Here is a 10,473-nt window from a genome sequence, read left to right as displayed (position 1 = left end):
ATGTCAGGTGGTAACTCAGACTTTGATCTCAGTGCCGGTCCATGTACATTTGAGGAAATAAACCGAAGGAATAAAGGTTGAAATTTTCCTATTAATTCAGAAATCACTCCAAATATATTTGAAGGATTTAAATTAATTGCCAACAAGGGACTTAGCAGTCATTTCCAACTGAGCCACTCATTTATCCTCAGCAGTGGCAAATCCTCTGGCTATAAATTTGGGTCAACATATGTGGGGACTCAGCAGATATCACCTAACGAGGCATATCCCGTATTAGTTGGAGAGATGTCTCCTTCTGGCGACCTCACAGCAAATATAATCCACCAGTTGACCCCTTCTATCAGACTCCGTCTCATGGCTTTGGTGGAAAAACACCGTTGGTTGACATGTCAATACTCTGCGGAATATCGGTCTCCCTTATACTCCCTCACACTTGCAGCTGGGGACGTGGATGTGGTCAATGGGAGAGGTTTGGTCCCCTTTTTTAACAATGAGGCACTCTTATTGGGCAATGTATGGTCAGACTATACGCAGGGCTTGCAGGAGGGGTAGAAGTGCTCTATCGATATCCTTTCTCCAGTACTGCTCCTTCTCTAATGCCATCATTTGCCCTTAGATATACTGGTTTGTGTTTTTTCTTATGTAAGGACCGTCGTGGTACTGTGCCAGTATCCTCAGTCCTGTCATTGGGTCATTCCAGTTGTCCTATTTTAATCAGCTTACTGACAAATTGGCTGTTAGTCTTACTCATGAGTCGTCGGTAAGATCAAAGGATTCGCGCACGTGTTTTGTGTATCAACTTGATGATCCAAAATCGGATTGTGTTTTTAGAGGTTTTTTGTACTGATTAGACCAGGGCTTGTCGACACGGAATATACTGTGGGAGCCACTATGGAGAAGAGACTGACCCCCATGCCCTTCACGCTTGTTTTCTCTGCTTTGATTTCACATTTGGCCGGAAAATATCATTTTGGACTTGGGCTTATTTTGGGGTGATTTTTTTTAATTTGACTAATCTTTATTTTGTTTTATTAAATAGTTAATTTAGTCCAATTTTTTATGTTGTTTTGTAGGCAGTCGAGGATTGCGGATTGTTGTTTAGTCATGTTTTGTTGTGGAATGTCTTGCTGTGCCACTTTTATTGCCAAATTGACATCATTTAGTATTTCGTAACAGAAAACTGAATAGTTTAAGCATACGCCTAATCTAAGCGGGTGGTACGTCGGCAGGTCTTGTGCCAGTTGTATAGCTCGACGGTAGGCTTGTTGGGTGGCAGTCACGTGTTTCTTTAGGTTTTCTGTCTCCACCAAATACCGAGAACAGTCTCCAGTCAATTTGTGATAGCTCACAAGTGCTTCACACGACTGGTCAAATTGAGCCAAAAGTTGGCATTTTTGACAAGCAAAAGTGCAGTATTTATTTAGCCAAACACGACACTAAAAATATATTTAAATTAATATGCCAGTTCAATCAGTTCAGCCACCACAGGGGTGTGTGCTATACTTTTGAGGTATCGTAGGGCATTCCTGTATGGGGCTATTAGCTTATTCATTGTTGTAGTAAAAATTGTTCGCGTCTGATCGTCCAATGTTCCTGAGAATGTGTCGGGGATAACTAATTCCAGTATTTCATATACATCTAATTTTAATAAATTAGTTACCTTTATATCTTTTTGATTCGAAAGCAACTTTTATTAAGATATTTAAATTTTCCTGGTTTTGGGTTACCATAGATTAAAGAATTTTATTTTTTAAGTAATATACAAGGCGACATATTAAATTTGTTAAATTCATAAACATTATTTATGCAGAAAATTTGGATTCAAAAAATCAATCAAAAATTTAATATTACAAACCAGAAATTTTCCTATACGACAAAAAATTAAACCAGATATGGCTAATAGAGATTGGAGTGGTGTGTATGGATAATTTAGAAGCAGTCGAAGTTGAAAAACTTGATAAATATAATATTCTGTAAAAATATCCATAGCCATAGTCAGAGGCAATACTCTGGCTATCTTCCAATGACCAGTTTTCTTTGGCTTTTTATTAATAAACCTATTCAAATGAAAAAAAATTTTAATTAGAAAAATCAAGAAAGACTCCTGAGAGAATATGACGTTACCGAGACTGTATGAAGCAGAAGATGACGCCATATCTCCATAAAAGCACTTTAACGGCGGAAAACCAATTCTAGTCTAAAATAAAGAAGTGAATTGGGACAGCAAAAAGGGTGATCGGTTGAATGGTCGTCAGCATGGCTACAGAAAGGAGAGATTGAGTCATTGTGTAAGCGTAAAATATAAATGTTTACATAAATTTATTTGAAAAAAATAGAAACATTAATTATTTATATTTAAATGCTCATTTACTTTGGCGATACATTGAAGTCTCAAAGCCTTTCTTTTTTTCTTTTGATAAGTAATTACATGCATGACAGTGCAACTCAGAATAACCATTAAAATCAACGAAGACAAAAGTGTGGCCATAACCATCACATTTTTCCCAGAAGGCAAATTAAACGAAACCATTTTTGTTGAAGTTGAACTTTGAGTGGTTTTTTTATCTTTACTTGTCACTGCTTGTGTTGAATCGGTTTTGCTGTATTCTTCATACCAACTTGAAAGGTCAGTATACGTCGAATCTGCTGTCAATGTTTTATTTTTCAATTCATTTGTGATTTCGAGGTGTATTTGTGTAAGGATAGTCATTTCTGATATGATGATTATAATATAGTTTATATTTGATTTCATATGCGATTACTCACAAATTAAGGAATATATTACTATTTCTTACGAAAATGACAGTTAATAAGTAACATTGATTACTTGCTTTGTTAATTCTACATTATAATCTGCCATTTAATGCCATAATAAAATAATTAATGATCAATGATTCTTTAGATTAAAGTATTTACCAATGAATTGATTTTATGTTTTCTAAAATATATATTGTTTGAGATAATTGTTTTTAATGTTAGTTTTGAAACTTTTTTTTATATCTGGTCACAAAAAGTAATATTTTCTACACAGTGTTAATGATATCTAGATTAGTAAATTCTATTTTTCAATCGTGTTTTCTGATTGAACGATCTGATTGTCTTTATTAAGAAACTACAGAGGGCCTGTTTCATCAAAAAACTATATTCTAATGCCTGTTGATAAACGATGTTTGTCGTCCGTCCTTCCTTGGCAGATATGAATAAAGCATCCCACATACAGCTGTCCATGTGAAAAGTACTCACTCTCTAAAAATAAGCCAACTACTTTTAATGACTGTCCCTGGGCCTTGTTTATGGTCATCGCAAAACTCATCTTCAAAGAAAATTGCTGCCTTTAATCTAAACGGTAATACGTCAGAAATAATCGGAATTCGTGGGATATAAACATCCTCACCTCTATACTTACCTGTTAAAATTGTCGCTTTCTATTAATTTTTTATAACTAACCTCGTTCCGTTGCATAATTTAAGTGGCGCAAGATTTTATAATAAAACCACTGGAACGCCTATCTTTAACTTTAAAAAATGATTCAGCATTCTAGAGGGATTAAAAAATTCAACCGGATATTCGCAGAATCTTTAAAGGTCTATAGTCCACCGATTTATATATTCTTTCTTCTCCAGGGATTTTGATTAATAAGTCTAAATTTATATTAAGCATCTCATCATTTAGCGGAGCTAATATAAATCGTCCACGAAGCCAGTCGAAATTCCTGTAGTGTTTTAATAGTTCAGAATATTCAAAACTGAATAATTCTTCTGCTCTATTCACATATATACGTAATTCCTTCGGTAGCCTAATTTTCTGATCTTGTATATCTGAAGTAATTGCCCCATTTCCAATATGTCGCGCCCTACGCTGGCAACCATACCACGGTGGCGATCGAGGGACCTTCATTGTTGACAGTGTGACTTACATAGTTTGACATTTAATTAACAACTAAAATAATTTATTATAAAAATGGGTTTAGCGTCATTTGTATTAAAAAATGGTATCTTCCAAAAGATGTTTCATCAGTATAGTCTCAATCCTTAGGTTGCGTGAAAAATAACAGTGAATATCAAAATCTTGTAAATTTACTACTTAAAAACCCGTACAAACTACATCTAAAACCGAAAAATACAAACTTATAAAAAAGCGAACCAATTTATGATAATTGATGATCGGTATTTTCAAGTTCTAATTTATAGTCTTTATCTAAAATAAAATAACCAAAAACACAAATTGGTTATCTGCTTGGAAAATGAAATGGAAATGAAGACACCGAGATTCGCTATTCACCAAGAATGCCAGTGGAGAATACTAAAGATTCATAATAAATGCAGTGAACTTTAAATTTTAAAAGATTGTGTGACGAATTCGTCACTAAAGCTACACAGATTTGAATCTTCATATGAAAAAGGGAAAAAGTAAAAAATATAATGTCTAATAACAGATTAATGGTTAGTTGTCTTTCCTAACATTTTGATCGAATTACGAAATGAAACCAAGATAGTTACTATGAATAGATATAAAAAATTTGAAGTTTCTATTTTTTAACAACCATCTTTAGTCAGTAATTAGTGTAAAACAATGTAGGTCACTCTGTCAACAATGATGGTCACCAGCGTGGTATAGTCGCCAGCGTGGGGCGCGACACAATATCTAAATGATATTTGAAAATATGCTAAGCTTACCTTTTTGACTGCTCCACAAAACAGCAGAGTAAGTAAATTTTCTAATCAAGGTCATCAAGCTTAATTTCCGAAATTGAAAATACTTCCTGTCGATGCTCATTTGAAATGCGCGGACTTCAATTCCTCCAAATCATTCAAGATACCTTACACTCTATTCATCATATCATTCTACCATCTGAAGACACGTCGTCATCACACTCTCTGACCAACTGAGACCACTCTAAAAGATCCCGATAAAAGATAATGGTCTTTCGATCGCCAAACAAATACACGACCTTATTGCTTTAAGAGCTGTCAAATCACTAAAAAACAACATCCTTCTCGACTCACCCATTTCTCTTATCAATGCATCAGAATCGACCTTCGACTCCTTATCCAGACTCCGCTCTGGCACCACCCTCTTCTTCACAAAACATGTGGACACAGGGTTGTTTAAAATCATGATTGTTATTAAAAAGTCAAAAAAATCTGATTTTTTTTGATTTAAACAGGATTTTTTGATTTAAATTAGAATTTTATGAAATAAATGATTTTTATTCAAAAACAAAAAAAATACAAATAAAGACAATAGAAATCGTATTTATTTATTTAAAAGCTTGTAAATAAAGACAAGTCTGGCAGCCTTTTCAATTCCAGGCCTATTTCGTACATTCGAATGTAAGAATCCAAAAGTCAAAAAAATTCGTTCTATTCCACCTGTTGAAGCGGCTGCTCCAAGAATTTTTTGAAGACTAAAATTGTTTCAGAAGGTAATTGGTAAGAGTTTGATCCCCACCAAGCTATAGATGATACTTTACTCAATAAATTTGAAACAAACATGTATTGCTTAAATGGTTCAGATCTTGCTCTGAAATTAATCAGAATCGTGAGAGGATATTCATAATGTTTAGCACAATACTCCAAAGCGAGGTCAATCTCTAAGTTGAAAGAGGTTTCCCACAACATGTTGGATCCATTAGATTCGCAAGTAAGTGGAAAAGTGTTAATGCTTGATCAGCTCGAGTTTTCACTTTTCTAAAATAGCCGTACATTTATAGTCCATATAAGTCTGTTCAAGTTCCTTCCAGAGCATGACTAATCTTCTTAGAATCATTTACCATTTTATCTAAAGCGACAACAATTGGTTTAAACAGCCGCAAGTATTCTTCAACATGATGTTTTAGGCAAATATTTTGGATTTTGGAATATCGGATCTGTGTTCTTCACAAATTCTCAAAATTGTAGACCAATTATCCAGATAAGATTCAAAACAATCTGATAAAGTGTTCCAGCAAACATCAATCTGAAGAACAAGGGCAGCATTGTCTGTAGTAAGACTCCCGATTTTACATCCAAACCGTTGCTCGGCAAACTTAACAGAATTTAATGCAACAGATTGAAGATACTCTGCAGTGTGTCTCTGTCCAGAGGTGTCCACACTGTCAATTAGATAGCTTCCTCCATCTGATGTTACAGCCCAAACACAAATAGCATGTTCATTATGAATGTTACTCCACCCATTTAGCATCCTAGAAACTGTTTTGTCTTTGAGTCTTTGTCGACAGTCCTCATGTAGTTGGTCGTAAACTTGATCGACCACCAATTTGATGAAGAGAAAATAAACGATAGCCAGAAAGAAGCATTTGAACAAATTAAACAATTTCGGGATGTTAAAGCTTTAGTGGAATGTACATATCTAGCTACTTCATATCTATCAAATTTTTTTTCGATAACGTCACCGTAGTAACAAAATTGATTAATGATTGGTCTCTCATTCTCAGGAGCAAGTCACTGATTAAATCACTTTCAACCTTCGACAGATTTTTAGGGATATAAAAATTAGTTTGGCATAACAAATAATGCTGCCTCATCAGAGATGCGAGACCTTGTACCTCCTTCCCGCAATTACGGCATTGATTTTTTTGATTAAAATCAAATGCTTTAAATCATAACTTTTCTATCAATATAAATCTCAGCCCGAAATTTTTTTGTTTTCTTCGTCGGGTAGGGACGAAGATTGCAAGGGAAAATAAGGATCCTAACGAACTCGTCATCTTTTCCAAAGAGTCTCGTACGAGGGAATTGCCAGGCCATCTTATGCGCCGGAGTTTAAAATAATTATTGTCTATGTTAAATAAATTAATTGTTCATAAAAAAATTCCATAATCAGGACCCAACAACGTAATATAGGACCCAATATAGTTAAAAAAATAATGTTCAATTGCCTTTTAAAATACTGGAAAATAAGATTTTAACAAGAATTAACACACATTGGAACAGCCATAACATTTTTTTTCTCGAGACAGAAAGGTCGATTTTCTTAATTTACCACAATCTAATTACTAGGGCAACCAATTGCAATTTTTTGCAATTAAATATAATTTAATTAAAATTCGATAAATAATAAAGTAATGAATAGACATTAATTTTAATTATATTTTTATTCGATTTAAATTTGCAATTTTTTGCAATTTTTTGTAGTCATTTTACAATTTTTTGCAATTTTTTTAAATTAAAAAAAAAATTTTTTTATTAAAAAATAATATAATTATAAGTAAAAGATTATTAAAACGTGTTTTAGTTGTTTGTTGTAATGGGTAAAAGGACAGTGTCACAGAAAATTTCATTTTATGCAAAGAAATTCCCCGAGTTTGTTATTGACAGTGAAGGGAATTTATTTTGCTCCAATTGCTCAACTGTTGTACGGTGTGACACAAAATTTTTTGTTGATGCGCACCGTTCTTCAAAAAAACATTTAAAAGCACACAGTATTTCTTTGAATTTAAATTTATAGAATGGACAAATTCATCTCAGAGTTCACAAACATTTCTTTCGGCGATAACGGATACTCGAAAGGATTGGGGGATCAAAGTAACACAAGCGTTTTTGGAGGCAAACATACCAATTTATAAAATCAGACATCCTTCCCTCATACGGCTTTTTGAGCAGGAAACATATCCTTTGCCATCTGAATCATCTTGCAGGTTAAATGTTAAAGAAATATCAAAATATAAAATTAATACCATTCAGACTCATTTACTGTTGTTTTTTTTAAGTTATTCAATAGTGGGGAATGTGTTTTTTTGTTTGTGATGAAGCCCAAATCAATGGAACTCGTTTTTTAATTACTTTGATTGGGAAAATCTCCACTCCAAAAAATCTTCATTTAGTATCGTGTACCAATCTATATTATCCGCCTACTACTTCAACAATTTGTGTTGAGGTGGACAAAGTAATAAAGAAATTTTCTATTGAACGTGAAAATTTTATATTATTCGTTACAGATGGGGCGAGATATATGACCAGTGGTATATATAAATAAATTTAATTTTAGCTGGGGCATCAATGAAATTGATATACCAAAATCTTTTCCACGTGACTTGCGTGTCACATTTATTGCACAACTGTGCTCTAAAGATTAAGGCATACTTCGCAGATGTTGATGAATTGATTTCGTCTATAAAGGCTGCCACAGTCAAAAACAAGAGACGTTTGGAGATGTTTTCACGAATCGGAAATCCACCCGAAGTTGTGGTTACAAGATGGGGAAGCTGGCTAAAAGCAGCAAAATATTACTCCCAGAATCTTCCAGAAATTATTAAAATCGTATCTGAATTTGAAGGAGATGGAGTTTTAATACAAAATGTTTTAGTTTTTAATTATTTTAGGCAAAAAAATCAGTGAATAATCCTACGTTGTTTCCAAGCTTAACCCAAATCAGTTCAAATTATTTGGGATTAATTGAAATGATTTCAAATACTGAATTGCTTGATTACTCCATTGCAACAGCTTATGGTGATCTAAACACCCTAGACTTTACATCAGATCCATGCGACATAAAATCCTATATATCAAAAAAGCTTGAGAAATCAGGAATACTAAGTATTCTTGAATTCTCAAATAAGAATCTATCGCCAGAAGTTTATTCACATCTCAGAAAATGTAGCGCAAGTTCAGCATCTATCGAAAGGGCAATATCTCTTTTGACGAAAATTCTTAGTAAAGAGAGGAACTTTAAACCTGAAAATGTTCAGGAATATTTGATTTCCTATTACAATAAATAATTTCGTTAATTTTTTGCATAATGTAATGTTTACAATTAAAAAAAATTATTTTTGCAATTTTTTACAATTTTTAAAATTCATTTTTGCAATTTTTTTTATTAAAAAGTGCAATTTTTTGGTTGCCCTACTAATTACAAATTTAATGGGCATTTAAGCTATAAATTAAAAAATATTAAGATTCTACACATAATCGTGCAGCATCAATGAATACTCCGATTATAGATGCAAGACATAACTTTTCAAGTGAAATAGAAGAAGCAATTAATTTTCAAATCAACGAGGAATATTGTGCGTCATATTCATATCAAGACATGGTATTCTTTTATATTAAATCATAGTCCAACTATTTCTCTGCACTTTCTACATGTCTTCCAAACGCAGCAAAGTTTTTCCTTAAGAAGGCAGGTGAAGAGCTAGAACACGTGAGAATACTTTCGGAATATTTGACTAACAGAGGGGGATATGTCAAATTGAAGACGATTAGAGTATAATTTTGTGATTAATCTACAGGCACCAACAAATAACTTTTCGAGTATCAATGAAGCCCTTCAAATATCACTAAAAATGGAAAAAATAATGACAGATAGAATTATAGATTTGATTAAATTGTCTGCTGTGCATAAGGATTCGAATGTGGTATTTGGGTATTAAATTTAGTTTTCTACTTTTATTTCGAAAATGTTGAATGATCAGTACAAAGATATTGCAAAATTGACAACACTGGTTGTTCAATCTGAGAGAATTGAAACCAAAATGGATTTAAGTTATTTTGACAACAATTCCTTTTAATTTTTTTTTCCTTTTAATTCATACGTAACAATTAATTTTTGTGTTTTAATATTTTTTTGAACGAGAATATATCATTAATTTAACATGGATTGTTATTCCATAAATTTTTATACAAAATGAATAGTCCAAAAATAATTATTGAATATCAGTTTATTCTGATAAGAATAACATACCACAGGCACCACAAAATTAATTCAAAATTGCACTTTTGATATAAAAAATTCCAATTATTTTTTTTAAAAATTAGTAAAGATTGAAATTAAAGTCACAAATGTCTATAAATTCATAAATTAACTGTAAATTCTATAGCATTGTGAAATATTTAAAAGTTATTTCCAATTTTAAAGATTTCCTTTTAGGACTTTTTATTTTAAAGAGTTGATGCTGTGGAAAAAAAAGCCCAGTGTTGCATAAAATGTAGAAACTATATTTTAATTAAGTCTCTTCAGGAGTAAGCAATGTTTATTAGAAATAACATTTTTGTTAAATATTCGAATTTTATCAAAAATGACACGAGGAGGTTTTATCTATCAAATTTAGATTATTTAATACGTAAAAAATCACTATAAAATAAGTCAGATAATACAAAAATTATGAAATTTTTTTGTTAAATGGTGAAGAGGAATTGCGAAATTATCGAAAAGAATCTAACAAATTCGATGGTGAGTTCTGAACTAAACCTGTTCTAGAATTCGCACTACAACAATGAAGCAAATTTTTCAAAGTATAATGATAAATTCAAATGTAGTATGATGATGGATGAAGAAATTTATCCCGGGTTTGATGATATATATTTAGTCGACAGATTCCCTTCGAGCAATTTCGAGATCAAAGGGTTTTCATTTGTCTTATATGTAGAATGACTCACGAAGAGTTCTTTTTTGAGAAAGACGAAATGCTGAAGCAAAAAATAGAATTTTGGGAATTATTAAATAATTCCAATAATTTTTAAAATTTAATTAATT

At 32.3% G+C, this 10,473-nt stretch overlaps 1 protein-coding gene across 1 annotated transcript; it reads left to right on the top strand.

Annotated features, from left to right (window-relative positions):
* Positions 1-996, top strand: LOC115228152 (mitochondrial import receptor subunit TOM40 homolog). Its single transcript, XM_029798802.1, has 3 exons — positions 1-10; positions 101-513; positions 832-996. The coding sequence occupies exons 1-3, from the start codon at positions 1-3 to the stop codon at positions 994-996; spliced, it is 588 nt and encodes a 195-aa protein (XP_029654662.1).
* Positions 997-10,473: the final 9,477 nt, after the last annotated feature.

This window comes from Octopus sinensis, unplaced genomic scaffold (assembly GCF_006345805.1).
Source record: "Octopus sinensis unplaced genomic scaffold, ASM634580v1 Contig09616, whole genome shotgun sequence".
Taxonomy (NCBI): Eukaryota; Metazoa; Mollusca; class Cephalopoda; order Octopoda; family Octopodidae; genus Octopus; species Octopus sinensis.
Note: the sequence above shows the minus strand (reverse complement) of the source record. Positions and strands in the feature narration are given on the sequence as shown.

Bases quoted from the DNA above. Each gene is read 5' to 3' on its own strand.
- LOC115228152 (XM_029798802.1), top strand. The intron at 514-831 runs GTATGGTCAGAC...TTGTGTTTTTAG, and splicing joins AGGCACTCTTATTGGGCAAT to AGGTTTTTTGTACTGATTAG.